The 12,634-nt window shown below is 50.9% G+C and overlaps 7 protein-coding genes across 7 annotated transcripts; 5 read left to right on the top strand and 2 right to left on the bottom strand.

The window, feature by feature from the left end:
- Nucleotides 1–1,924: 1,924 nt before the first annotated feature.
- Nucleotides 1,925–3,538, top strand: EDD37DRAFT_647423 (deoxyribodipyrimidine photo-lyase; the record flags this gene model as incomplete). Its single annotated transcript, XM_062817875.1, has 1 exon — nt 1,925–3,538. The coding sequence occupies one exon, from the start codon at nt 1,925–1,927 to the stop codon at nt 3,536–3,538; it is 1,614 nt and encodes a 537-aa protein (XP_062673652.1).
- Nucleotides 3,539–4,106: 568 nt separating this feature from the next.
- On the top strand, nt 4,107–5,690 carry EDD37DRAFT_647422 (uncharacterized protein; the record flags this gene model as incomplete). The annotated part of the gene is made up of 2 exons (XM_062817874.1): nt 4,107–5,127; nt 5,188–5,690. 2 exons carry the CDS (start codon nt 4,107–4,109, stop codon nt 5,688–5,690), a joined length of 1,524 nt encoding a protein of 507 aa, XP_062673651.1.
- A 482-nt stretch (nt 5,691–6,172) lies between these two features.
- EDD37DRAFT_274791 (uncharacterized protein) lies at nt 6,173–7,039 on the bottom strand. The gene has a single exon (XM_062811000.1). The coding sequence runs from the start codon at nt 6,944–6,946 to the stop codon at nt 6,272–6,274; it is 675 nt and encodes a 224-aa protein (XP_062673650.1). The 5' UTR covers nt 6,947–7,039; the 3' UTR covers nt 6,173–6,271.
- Nucleotides 7,040–7,301: 262 nt separating this feature from the next.
- Nucleotides 7,302–7,772, top strand: EDD37DRAFT_647421 (Rhodanese-like domain-containing protein; the record flags this gene model as incomplete). The annotated part of the gene is made up of 1 exon (XM_062817873.1): nt 7,302–7,772. The coding sequence occupies one exon, from the start codon at nt 7,302–7,304 to the stop codon at nt 7,770–7,772; it is 471 nt and encodes a 156-aa protein (XP_062673649.1).
- Nucleotides 7,773–8,476: 704 nt separating this feature from the next.
- Nucleotides 8,477–9,398, top strand: EDD37DRAFT_647420 (uncharacterized protein; the record flags this gene model as incomplete). The annotated part of the gene is made up of 3 exons (XM_062817872.1): nt 8,477–8,652; nt 8,701–8,927; nt 9,010–9,398. The coding sequence occupies 3 exons, from the start codon at nt 8,477–8,479 to the stop codon at nt 9,396–9,398; spliced, it is 792 nt and encodes a 263-aa protein (XP_062673648.1).
- Nucleotides 9,399–9,678: 280 nt separating this feature from the next.
- On the top strand, nt 9,679–11,298 carry EDD37DRAFT_274729 (uncharacterized protein). Its single transcript, XM_062810999.1, has 3 exons — nt 9,679–10,082; nt 10,138–10,698; nt 10,753–11,298. Exons 1-3 carry the CDS (start codon nt 10,017–10,019, stop codon nt 11,158–11,160), a joined length of 1,035 nt encoding a protein of 344 aa, XP_062673647.1. The 5' UTR covers nt 9,679–10,016; the 3' UTR covers nt 11,161–11,298.
- On the bottom strand, nt 11,097–12,621 carry EDD37DRAFT_274711 (carbon-nitrogen hydrolase). Its single transcript, XM_062810998.1, has 2 exons — nt 12,411–12,621; nt 11,097–12,341 (listed from the first exon to the last, which is right to left on the bottom strand). Exons 1-2 carry the CDS (start codon nt 12,474–12,476, stop codon nt 11,436–11,438), a joined length of 972 nt encoding a protein of 323 aa, XP_062673646.1. The 5' UTR covers nt 12,477–12,621; the 3' UTR covers nt 11,097–11,435.
- Between the last annotated feature and the right edge of the window lie 13 nt (nt 12,622–12,634).

Here is a 12,634-nt window from a genome sequence, read left to right as displayed (position 1 = left end):
TCTCATGGACGTCATTGACAGCACACTTTGACTTTCGAAGTTCAGCGACTCATTTCCAGCTTCTTGCACCCTGACACGATGTTGTCGGATCATCGGCATAGATACTTGGCATCATTGTTGAGCTCATGCATACGGTGTGCAACAGCCTTTCGACGTGGACAGAATGCTATGCAGATGATAACAGACCACGACAGTCCGATTGAGCGACACACCAGCAATCCCTAGCATCATCTGCCAAGCGTCAGCGACCTGCGCACTGGCAGTCTTTGCCCTTCTGCTTTTTGCCCCAGGCGTTGCACAGGCCTGCGCTCTCAATTAGGGAGGTCTTCCCTAGCCGTGCACCGTGCTCTGCCAGGACATGAGAAATCTGCAACTGCTTGTTGGTGATTTGTTCTGCGAAAGATGGTCGCCGTCAAATCTCCGAGGTCGGTATAGGAATTAATTCTTGACCAAACATAAAAGTGTTTTAGGCAGTCGACAGAGAGCATGCACATGTGCCGACGAAAAACTCAGGAGACCCCTTGGCTGTCTCAACAAACGCCATAAGTTACTCGGACGTGCCGCGGCCATGCGGTGTGCCAGCCTCCGAGAGACAGCAAGCACGAGCAAGCCACCTCCTTCATACCGTAACCTTCTAAAGCAACCTCCAAAGGTCAAATCCATCTGAGTTCAAGCCTCGTCAAGCCACGCCTGAGTCCACATTTGTTTCCCAGATTTCGTTCTAGAAAAATTCCCCTGTCCATGGATTTTGTTCCCGTCCTTTGGGACTGATCCATTATTTCTCACGCGTGCTCACAGACTCACGCCCACTTGACTTCCTGATCAGGTGGTGCACGGTGCCATACCCAATAATTGACTTTGGCTTCTCGGCTCAGCCAAGTCAAGTCAATGAACTCACCGCCTCGGTTACGGGGTTCTTCTCGGCATCGGATGCCTTTCGTATGGTGAGCCGTCGGCCCATCACCATCTCACCGGAATATTGAGTTAATCTCTCTTTGACCAGATCTGTGGCGACCTGCACCTTCAGAACTGTCATCACAAACCGATCACACTGTGGTATTACTACACCGCACTGACATTTACATGTCAAGTCGATGGTGTCCGAGTGCCTTTTGGGGGCGCCCAGACGTTGATGAGTACAATTTTGTGCCGCTAAAACATTTTGCCACCCTGTTGGTAGGATCAAAGTCACCATCCAGACCAAGGACTTAGTAAGAAATATACTTGTAGAATTTATCCCGATGATGCGGAACCGACTTGTTGCCTCCACCTTGGCTCCATTGTCACCTGTTGAGAGTCCTGGGACAAAAAAGCCCTAGCCATAACATGTGCTTTGGACCTTTGGTTGATGTTAAATTCCTGGTCGAACACGTGCGTGACCTTCTCAGGAAGCCATTTTGTCCGAAAAGCCATAGTAAGATGGAACGCAACGCACGCGTCTACTCACCATTCCATGTCTCAGCAGATTCTTTGCCACCTGCTAAGGCCTGCCAGTACCATGTTAAGGGCCGTGGCTACTTTAATCGGTCTAGGGGCATGTATTCAGGCCAAGGCTCAGGTTAGTGACTCTAAGATTCCGCCTACAGTACGTCATGACTTCCAGATCGATTCTGGGGGTACGTGTAACGACTCAGATGGACGATTCAACGTGGACGATCTGTTCTCGGGAAACAGATCTTAGCTTTGACTACAGCTACAGTCGATCAGATCAAGATCTGATCTCCCACGATAAGCGACTGATAGGTAGGAGAATGACGGTATGTTCCCGTATGCTGTGTTCTTTCGAAGATGCCTCCTTCCACGTAACCGGCTACCAGTCTCACCAGCACTATCCCCTCCTGGTGCTTCCAGTCTCGTCGTAAATTCCTTTAGACACTGTCGTTCTGTGGGTACCATATCGACTCGGTGCAAAGTCTCAGGCAAGATGTCCAAAAGGAGCCAACCAGACCACCCTGAAACGAATCATCCCACAACCAAGCGGGCAAAGGAAATCGACGCCCACCCGCCATATGAAGAATTGACTTCTCTGCTCGATGGTCAAGAATCTCCGGAGAAGACCAAAAGGGTATTGCACTGGTTTCGTAGCAAGGACCTTCGCATTCATGACAATCGGGCTTTGCACGCAGCGGCGCAATTCGCAAAGGAGTCAAAGGCGCCCCTGCTATGCACGTATCTGAATTGTCCAGCGGAGTTTAGTTGGCATGGAACATCGCCAGCCAGAACCGACTTCATCTGCGAAAACCTCGCATTGATGCAGTCCGAGCTCAAGAAGCTCGATATTCCACTGGTCTTTCTTGAAGCCAGTGAACGCGACGACATTGTCCCAACGATTGTCAAATTCATCCGCGACAACAACATTTCTCACGTGTTCGCCAACTATGAGTACGAGGTCGACGAACTGCGTCGAGACGTCAGGTTCATCAAACAGATCGGGGCAGACAAGACGGTCAAAGTTACCATGCACCACGATCAAACTGTCAAGGAACCCGGTACTCTACTCAATGAAAGCGGAAAACCAATGAAAGTCTTCACACCCTATCACCGCTCGTGGCTTGCCCAAATCAAAGCAGACCCCAGCCTATTCGATACCGTACCTGCTCCTTCCAAGAATTCTCCCCAGGCCCAAAAAGATCTGAAATCATACTTCAACAGCAAGCCACCCAGCCCACCCGCAGAAAAGCAATTTGCCAGCGAAGAGGAGAGAAAGCGTATCCGTGATCTCTGGCCTGCGGGCCACGACGCCGCTGTCAAACGCCTCAACCACTTTCTCACAGAAAAGATCGAGGACTACGCAAACACTCGCTCCAATCCAGCAAAGGACTCAACCTCCCGAATGTCCGCATACTTCGCCGCGGGCGTGATCTCCATGCGAGAGACCCTCAGGGCGGTCAGCAAAGCCAACAAAAGTTCTGCAGATTTCTCCCAAAACGGCGCTGGCTTCGGCATTGCCTCATGGGTGCGCGAGCTGGTGTTCCGAGAACTTTACCGGCAAACGACTCTGACGACACCGCATACGGCGATGAATCTTCCCCAGAACCTCAAATTCGACTTTGTGCACTGGGAAGAGGACGAAGAAGGCTATGATCGCTGGGAGAAGGGGACTCTGGGTATACCCTTCGTCGATGCCGGCATGCGCCAGATCGCGCATGAAGCCTACATGCACAATCGTCTACGTATGAACGTCTCAAGCTACCTGTACTGCAACCTGCTCATCGACTATCGACGTGGCGAGCGGTATTTTGCAGAAACTCTGATCGATTGGGATTTGAACAACAATACACAAGGCTGGGAGCCGAGTTACACGGTCTTCAACCCCATAACTCAAGCCGAGAAGAATGATCCTGAGGGTGAATATATCCGCAAATGGATCCCGGAGCTGAAGGACGTCAAGGGCAAGGCGGTCTTCGACCCATATCATAGACTGTCGACGGAGGAGTTCGAGAAGCTAGGATATCCGAAGCCCTATGTTGACTGGAAAACGACGAAACAGCGTGCAATCGAGCGGTTTAAATCCGACATGAAAGATGCTGAGCCTTGAAATAGGATGGGGAAATATGTAGACTAGATACCCACTGTTTGTAACCTTGTACTGTGCTTTGTTTGAATAGAAGTCCACCACAAGTCAACCACCACATCAATGCCAGTCTTCTCAATGCGGTTCATACCCTTTCCATCCCATTCATCGTGACACTCTCCATGTTGACGAGATCCCTCGCATCTGACTGTGCTCACAATCTGGTAGACGTCGCATTTCTGGCTCGGACAAAGGACAACGAGGATACATTATCGTTGTCCACATGGTGGCCTTCCTGACGACCGACAAAAGGGTCAACGTTATCCAGGCGCACACCTTGCCCAGATCATGCCTTCTCCAACGCCCATACTCCCCTTTTGACACGGCGGTCGTCAGTGAATCCTTTGTCACAAATGCGCCAAGCGACTATCCTCGCCATCGATACTGCCACACCACGCTTCACTCGCGGTCGCCTCCTGTGCAAAACCTTTCCTTCTTGTCACCGCCCTCGCATCCAACTGCTCTATACAGAATGGTCGTTCACTTCTCGCCGACCTCGGTTGCAATTGCTTCTTTCGAACCAATCGCCAAGATGGCTTCACCGTTGTTGTTGTTGTCAGTTGAAAGTGACTCAACTGACAACCTTCGTCAACAACTTCTCTCCCTAGACACTGACCCTCGAGACCTCCGCGCTGAAAAAGCGCAACTCGAAGCTGAATTGGCTGCCATTCATAAAAAGTTTGACGCCGATATCAACGCCATCCAAGTCAAGATGGACGAGGTTAAGCGGGGTCTGTCTGCTGAGAAGCGCGTGGCGCGTCAGCTTGCCTTTCCTCAAGGCATCATCAACAACGCCAACATCATCGAGGGCCTTGCCCTTCAGATGAAACATGACACCGGCTTGAAGATCGCGCTCTTCGCCCTTGCAAACGGTCGCGGCACCGTTCACTACATCAACAAGTTGGCCGCTGCAATCATGACTGAGCTGGCGGGCGAAACGTCAGACTTCTTCCAAACCGTGGCCACTAGAATTCTCGAGGTCGCTGGCACCAATGGTGATGAACAGGCATTCTCGACACCAAACCTCACTTCAACCTCACCAACCTTCGCTGATGATCTTGTCGCCACCGATCCAGACGGAAACCCCCTCCCTCAGAACGTCGCACCACTCATGCCACTTGTATCATACGGCTCCCCAAGCGTGAAGTCTGAGTCCGACTCTATCATGGACTCATTCGATGGTCAAGCGAACATGAGGGCTCTCCAAGAGTACGAAGCCAACGGTGCCAACCTCACCCCATCTCCCCAACCAGAAATACCGAACAGAATTACTCCAGCGATGTACCGTGCTCCTGTTCAGTCTAATGGCCATGCATCTGGACCATCCACCCCGTTTCCAAACTTCCCTGCCCCGAAGGTCCAAGCGCCAGCAATTTCACAGCTAGGCAACAAGTTCCCTGGTCTGCTGGAAAGCATTGCCATCGGTAAAGCCAAGAAGCGAGCACTCCCGGAGCCAGACCCAATGGACACTCCAGAACCAGAGGAGAATGGTGCAGCAGGACAGGGTACTCCAGCTAGACAGGTCAAGAGAAACAAGACTGGCAGAGAAGCAGGTAAGCAAAACAATAACAACCCCCAACACCATGCAATCACTTGACTGACCACTGATATAGTCATGTCTGGCACATACATATCATTCCTCAAGCACATCGAGCTCCTCCACCAACAGCGAAAGAGCATCGCCAACCTCCTCAGATGTTCCAAATGCCAAAACAATCGACGTGACGTCCGCATCCTCAGATGCTTGCACATCTACTGCCACAAATGCATTCTCACCTTGCGCGCTGCTGCCGAGAAGGGCGATGCTATGACCGGTTTCAGCTCCGCATGCGTGGTTGCAGGCTGCACTGAGATCGTGATCGGGAAGACATCGGTGTTGGACTCGGATTTGATCGACTTTCTCCAATGGTATGACACTCAGGATGCTGGTATTCGGCACGGTCCAGCGCAGGCTCAAGTCCTCAAACTCGCATTGGACAAGACGCCTGACGATGAAGATGTCAAGGCCAAGAGCAAAGCGGTCCAGAGGGAGCTTGACAGTGCCAGACTCAGAGGTGTAGTCGATTCACCTTGTGACTTGGTCAAGATTGCCAAGTTGGTGAGGAAGCCTTACTAAAGGAAGACACGCATGTTGCTTGACTATCTGTCAAAAATGCGCATTTGGAGGAGGAGGCCTTATTGAGGAGGAGACGTACATTGCTTGATTATCTGCAATGGCGTCAGTCGTATCTGGTGGCATCTCTTGCAACAACAGGGTCTGAAGGGCGGGAACAGGTTGGGAATCGATTTTCATGAGGTGCTCGTTGGCTTGGAGAAGGATAGCCACATGGAGCATACTGCAATTGCTTGGAAGGCAAAGATGCAATGGTTCTCAGATCGAGGGCTGTTTGTGCGTTTCTGCAAAGATTGAAGCAGAGACTCGTTTTCGTGCGCTCAGAGGGCTGAAGCCAGCAAGCGTGCTGATTGTTATTGTATGTTTCATAGCTTCATCGACATGAGCTCAGCGACTGGAATAGTCCAAGCGCGACAGCAAGAATACCACTGCCATGGTCGTCGGAAGGTGCTACCTACCTGAAGTCTTTTGTACAAAGCTTCTTCCATCAACGTCCTTCTTGTAGCCGGAGCGCTCAAAGCAAACCTCGCTTTCCCTCCTTTTACACAGCAACTGCTGGCCAGGTTCCTTCGTCAAAGCAAGTATCACCAACCCTGTTTCCTCATCTTTCGTATCCTATCACATTCTGCAACAAATCCATCCCTGAACATCTGCCTCCATCTCCACCTTCTGATATCCTTCTTCGCCTGACCTCTCCGCACATGAAACAGTTGGTCTCTAGCATCTTTTTTGATGTGGTTGTTTGCGCATTTTCTCTCCAACGCCCTGAACGCACCGCCGACGTCTCGGAACTGACCAACGGTTCGTCCCAGTGTTGGCCTCAATCGTAGCGCAATTGAAGAGCTTGGAGCGCGGACTTCTTCCGAAAATCTGTCCACCATTCTGGATGAAGCTCTTGGACTCATTAGGTCTTCAAAGGCTCCCGTCGTTCGACTTCGTGGAGTTTTGCCCATTAGAGCGTCCATGGAGTCGCCTACGGATTGCTCGCTTCGAGATGTGTCTTTCGTTGGCCTTAGTTGTCGGACCAAATCACTGATCTTAGACGCCGGTCCTGCTCTTCCCGTTGGTGTTTCTGGAGGCGGAGGATTTCTTGCTGTCCGAGAGGACGAGAAGGGTCGCCCAGAAGGTGCATGTCGTCGTGCTACAGCTCTGGTGTTGTGACGCAAGCAGGTGGTGGTCGAAGATGAAAGGATGGCTTGCGCAGACGATTGGCGTGATGCGAGGCGGGCGCATGCCTGAAAGGACGGTATAGAGGTCATCTCGCTCTTTCGCCAGAGATGTGCTGTGTCTGCGCCTGATGGGAGGGTCGAGCAATTGTGGTACGCAGATGAGGACGTTGGCGTAAAGTAAATGATCGTCAAGATCGTGTTAAACAATTCTCAATCGAGCTCGGCTTGCTGCGGCATCCACCAATCAGATGCAAGCATGACATAAACACACGACAAAGGGCATCGAAACCACGTCCATTTCATCAAGACGTTCGTTTCCGCACAAGCTCGAAGTTTTATGTCCATTCGAAGTCCATGGCAAAGTCTATGCACTCGAGTAACGTATAGAACATCCCAATCCGCCTCACTTACACCCTTCGCCCAGCGCGGGTCACAATCCCGTGGCATGTCTTCCAGTTCCGCGCCAGTCACTCTCTCCTCCCTCGAATACATGCAGGGCGCGACCTTAGCTCCTCTTCTCCTCGATCCTGAGGAACAGCCGAAGATTGCAATCATCGATGTCCGAGATTCTGACCACATCGGTGGCAATATCGCCGGAAGCACATGGATTCCTCTAAATCAACTGGACGCAAGGCTACCTGAGTTACTAAGGACCCTCAAGGACAAAGAAAAGGTCGTATTTCATTGCATGTTGAGCCAACAGCGCGGTCCGAAAGCTGCTTTGCTGTACGCAAGATCAATCCAGAGTCTCAAGGCCAAGGAAGATAAACAACAAGCGCGGCAGGACTCGGAAGATGCAGAGCAGAAGACGAAACAGCAGGTATATGTGCTGCAGGGTGGCTTTGGACAATGGCAAGCAGAATTTGGTCAGGATCCACGGCTGACTGCCGACTACGAACCCGACATTTGGCTTTGAGGTTCTACAGTCGAGCAACGATTGGAACCCTGATATTGGAGTCGCTTCCGCCGGCAACCAACTGTGGCGATACTTGGGGACCTGGAGGTCCTGTCACTCACCACAAGAGGAGTTCGAGGAATGAGGTGCCTCGAGGATGCCTTGCGCTGACGAGGTCCGGCGCCACTACGATGAGGCAAGAGCTTGAAGCTACTCAGAGGCATCTACAGCGAGCACAGCTTACGAGTTGAACTCGTCGTCCTCTCCAAGAAAGTCACAGAAGCTTACGACGGACGGCTGTTCCCAGGTATGATGACTAGTCTACGACGGTATGACCTATGTGCATTGAATGGCATGCACGATCATCAGTAGTCCCTGTACGCCTGTTTCTCACTGGAGCTTTCATGACTGGGAAGTTAGAAGACAGACACTAGAGTGATCAGGCCAGCACGGTAATACAATAGAAGATTTTGCGGAGTTCTAGACCTTCTACTTCTGTCCATCGTCCTTCAGTTCTTGATGTAGATGGGATTATACAGGCAACGCGAGGCAAGGCTGCGCGGAAAGGGACCACTGCCAAGCACGTTCGGAGATGTCGGGACAGAACATGAATTATATTCGGTACTTCAAGCTTCGAGAAGCATCCATTCCTGACAACACATAAAGCCTGCCATTCCCCTTCCTGTTGACCGAACTCGAGGACTTTCTAAAGCAAAGCCAAAACAATGTCGGGTTCAAAGAAGACCTTTCCTATGTGCGGCGTCTCATATGTGAGCCGCATCGAGCACGAATACCTTCATAGTAAGAAGTTGTCCGTTTGTGCCAATTGTCTGGCTTTAGGCTTTCAAAAGCCTCTCAAACGTTGCAACGGATGCTTGTTGATTGATTATTGCTCCAAAGAGTAGGCTGATCTTGATGGAATGTCATAACAGTACTGATCCTTGTGTAGGTGCCAAAAAGCTCACTGGTCCAGGCACAAGTCGTTTTGCAATCTTGTGCAAGGCAAAGGGGCGGAGAATGCTTTTCTGTCTTCCTTCAGCCGCGATGAGGTATTGAGGATGATTATCGACGCTTATCGATTGAGAGTCGAAACCGATCATCTATCGCGGGAGGAGGACCATGGTATATATTATCCCGGAAAGCCCATTGACGACTTAGTCTGGGCCAAGGGCGATGGTAAGCTTCCAAACATGTCATATCGCAATTCTTCGGGTCACCGCTCTGTGTTGAGTAAATACTGACCCAGTGGATCAATTAGCACTCGAGGATTTTCAGCGGTTTCTTGACTTGTTGGAAGGCTCCCACATCCTGCCTAAATGGTGGCATAGCGAAGATCGCATGGAATGTCTCTCACTAGCAATCGAAAAGGACGATCCGGAATCAATCTTCAAGCCTCTCAATCAAGCTGAGCTTCCGACCCGATATGGGGGAGACATGTCCATACGTGTGGCACTTTCGATCCTCGCAGAAATGGTCGTCGGTTATGACGGCAAAGGTACAGCAAAAGACGACACTTGGTTTCAAGAATTTCAGGAATTCCTCGATCTCCATCCTCAGGAAAGAGCTCGCCTAATCAAGGGTAGCATAGAAATGGCAGAACAGGTCTTAAAAGAGCATGGAAGCCATTTTCAGGAAAGTTCGACCTAAGCAAGCGGCGAATGGTCCAGTGGGATCCAGCTTCGTATGTGGGAAGGAAACGCAAATCCTACCATATGATAAATTAACTACGACCGGAGGCGTTGCATCACCTATGGTCGAGCTGTCAAGAGGGAAAGAGTTGCTTGCGCAAATGATGAGGACAACAAAAATTTGCTGCATGACGAAAGTCGGCTAGGGCTGTGTTCAAGTCAACAGTGACACGTCTCTTTGTTCTGTTCATGGCGCTGTTCCAACGAAGGTATCGACGAGAATGAAGTGGACGGGCATGTAAGATACGGCAAATGAATCATTCGGCTAGTATTGAGTCAATGGATGTGGCACTCTTCCTATGAAAGAGGGGTTTGGATAACAGTACACGGCGGGATGAAATCAACTGGGGAATCAACAGGCGTAGACGGAGCAGCATCGGTTCTCACAGATGGCAAAAGACTGATACTGGACTGGAGAGCACTTCTTTCTCAAACTCAACGGTGGCTCTTTCTGCCGTACCTCCTTCACTTCTCGGTGCAGTGAAAACTCACACCATCCAACTGACGATGCAGCGTGCTCACGATCCGAACAACCAACTGATCCAACTCAACTTCTTTACTTCCATTCCCAATAATCATGGCAGTTCCTGACCCTTTGGACGGGGACTCAACCACCATTCCATCGTCTCAATATGGCTTACTGGTGAGCTTTGATAGCGAAGTACCACCATCAATTCAGGCTAATGCTTCTCATACAGGTCCAAGCAAATCGTGAATACCTATCTCTTCGTCATGCTCTCGTTTCAGGTGGTGTCGATTCCGACACGCTCGATGTCCTCATCAGCAACAACCTGTCACTCTTTCCTCTTTCCCCGAGCGATGATCACTGCAGTCAGCTGAAGAAGACAAAGCCTGGATACTCTCCTACCCGGCGTTCTCAGTCTCGAGAAAACGATTTTACAAGGAGGAGCCGGAATTTGCAAATAAGACCGATCATTCACAGTCAGCCTGCATATCCACCTACACCCCCAAGCGAACCTTCTCTTGAAGAGGAAGCTGAAGATGGACCATTGGAAGATCCTCAGGACGAAGAACCACCTCAGTCAGATGACCGCCCATACCGTTCACTCATATTGACGGCGCTTCCCTCAACAACGACCCTGCTTGATATCACAAGAGTCATCCGTGGAGGAGCCATAATGCGACTGTATCTGCGCGAGAGGGACGGATATGCACACATTTCCTTCGTGGAGCCTGCTGCTGCGGAAAGGTTCCTTCTCTTTGCTGAGCGAAATGGTGTCTACATCAGAGGAAAGAAGGTAAGCGAGAGCACGATTCTCCATTGAGGGCAATGAAAGTCTGACCAAGTGCAGATTGACGTGGCATGGGACGAACGCCAATCCTACCTTACAAGCAGCTTAGCAAATCGTATTACCGCCTTTGGCGCCAGCCGCAACCTGGTAATACGCTACGTGAGACGATATGTTACAGCAGAGTCCATTCGGGACGATCTGGAGCATATTCATAACCTCGAAGTCGTCAAAGTTCACTTCTCAGACGGCCATGCCTTCATCTCACTCAACAACATTGCCCTGGCCATGACTGCGAGAAACTGCATGCATTCGCGACAGAAGTACAAGGGTATGAGGATCGACTTTCATCCGGACGAGTGTGCTCAACCTTTACGTGTGGAGAAATTCCCAAAACATGTCTTGGTCAAGGAAGATGGAATACCGCTGAGCAACCGCTTCGATGCGCTGCTCAATGACTCAGACGAATGAATGTATGTCAGCCTAGAATGAACAACAAGCATGGTATGTGTGGGGAGGCGTGTAGGAGTGTCATCATTAGCTATCAGGTAGCGACAACACGAGATATCGAGTTTCGAGCTTGTCTCTAGTAGGGACATCATCTAGCGTGATGCTAGCGCGGCTCATGGTTTACTCTGGCAGTAGTCTGGGGCCTCTCAGGGAAGGCGCGGATGATAGAAGTGAATGTCATGGTAGCCAGTAATTTCAGGACTCAGACGTTCAATGTGCAAGACCTTTGTTGCTCGTCACTTATCGTGGCTATATCCATAGTGCCAGCTGTCTGACGCCAAATCTTCCCTGATCTTGTAGTTCTCCTCAGCAATATCGACCGTCTTCATATCCACTTCAACTATACGCATTCCTGGAGTGCCATCATCGAAACCACCCTCGACAGGGCCAACTAGTGGTAGCACTGCTCGACTCAAACCGGCATAGCCTTCCTCAGCGGGACCTCCAACGTTGCAGAACAAGATGGCACAAGTATTCTCAAACGCTCGCGTGACGAGGGCATTCTTCAAGAACATAATGTCAACGTCAGGCCCATACCTGCGAGCCTCCGGCGTCAAGTCGTCTCGTGTCCAATAGGTAGGAATGATGATCAAGCGAGCACCCTGTCTGACAAGTGCACGGAATGCTTCTGGGAAAGCCAGATCCCAGCAGATAACGATGCCGACTGGACCCAACGGCGTTTCAATCACAGAGTGCGGATTCGATGGTGTTGTCGGAGGGCCCTCGCTCGACACCGGCTGGTGGTTAGGCCCCGATGTGAGGACGTTGCGCTCCGGGAGCCACAGATTGGCTTTGGTATAGCTTCCCAGGAGTTCGCCGGTGTAGGAGATGAAGGGAGCAATGTTGAGAAGTGAGGGTGACTTAGCGGATGACGTTGTACCATTGCTAGCCCCTGGAGGAGGAGAGTGAGGGTCGACTGTTACAATGGTGCCGGGAGCGATGTTGATCTTCAACTCGCTTGCTAGTTCCTGGTACTTGGACACGTATTGGTAGGCGGTTTGAGCTAGAATGGCAAATTGGCTGTCCTCGGGGTACCAGCCAGTCAGATGGTATTCTGGAAGTACAGCCAGCGAAGCGCCCTGCTCGGCTGCATCACGGATGTAGTTTGCTGCTGCGTTGAAGTTGTGTTCGGGATCCAGTGGCTAGGTAATTGGTTGTTAGTAATCTGGGTGGCTAGGGAGCATTGGGTGGAGTGAGTTTTGAAGACTCACTTTCGGATGAAGCTGGATCAAGGCTGCCTTGAATGTCTGAGCGAAAGACTCATAAGATGTCGCCATTTTTCGGGTCCGCGATTGATTTACAAAGGCATTTGAGCACCGTTGTGAAGTCTTCGGAGGCGTAGCCGGTCATCCCCGCTACCAAGATGAGGCACGACGAGGCTGTACGAGGCTGAACCATACGGGGGAGTACTTGCCGCAGTTTCCCCATCGGGCCC

The sequence above is a fragment of the Exophiala viscosa genome (genome assembly GCF_022695815.1).
Source record: "Exophiala viscosa unplaced genomic scaffold EDD37scaffold_2, whole genome shotgun sequence".
Classification (NCBI taxonomy): Eukaryota; Fungi; Ascomycota; class Eurotiomycetes; order Chaetothyriales; family Herpotrichiellaceae; genus Exophiala; species Exophiala viscosa.
The sequence above is the reverse complement of the archived record's forward strand: the minus strand, read 5'-3'. Positions and strand labels throughout refer to the sequence as shown.

What these genes read in the sequence shown, in the direction of transcription:
- EDD37DRAFT_274711 (XM_062810998.1), bottom strand. Translation starts at nt 12,476, where the DNA reads ATGGCGACATCTTATGAGTCTTTCGCTCAGACATTCAAGGCAGCCTTG. An exon ending in TGATCCAGCTTCATCCGAAA is followed by an intron (nt 12,342 to 12,410) that starts GTGAGTCTTCAA and finishes CCAATTACCTAG; the next exon opens with CCACTGGATCCCGAACACAA.
- EDD37DRAFT_274729 (XM_062810999.1), top strand. Translation starts at nt 10,017, where the DNA reads ATGGCAGTTCCTGACCCTTTGGACGGGGACTCAACCACCATTCCATCG. An exon ending in CGTCTCAATATGGCTTACTG is followed by an intron (nt 10,083 to 10,137) that starts GTGAGCTTTGAT and finishes CTTCTCATACAG; the next exon opens with GTCCAAGCAAATCGTGAATA. An exon ending in TCTACATCAGAGGAAAGAAG is followed by an intron (nt 10,699 to 10,752) that starts GTAAGCGAGAGC and finishes GACCAAGTGCAG; the next exon opens with ATTGACGTGGCATGGGACGA.
- EDD37DRAFT_274791 (XM_062811000.1), bottom strand. Translation starts at nt 6,946, where the DNA reads ATGACCTCTATACCGTCCTTTCAGGCATGCGCCCGCCTCGCATCACGC.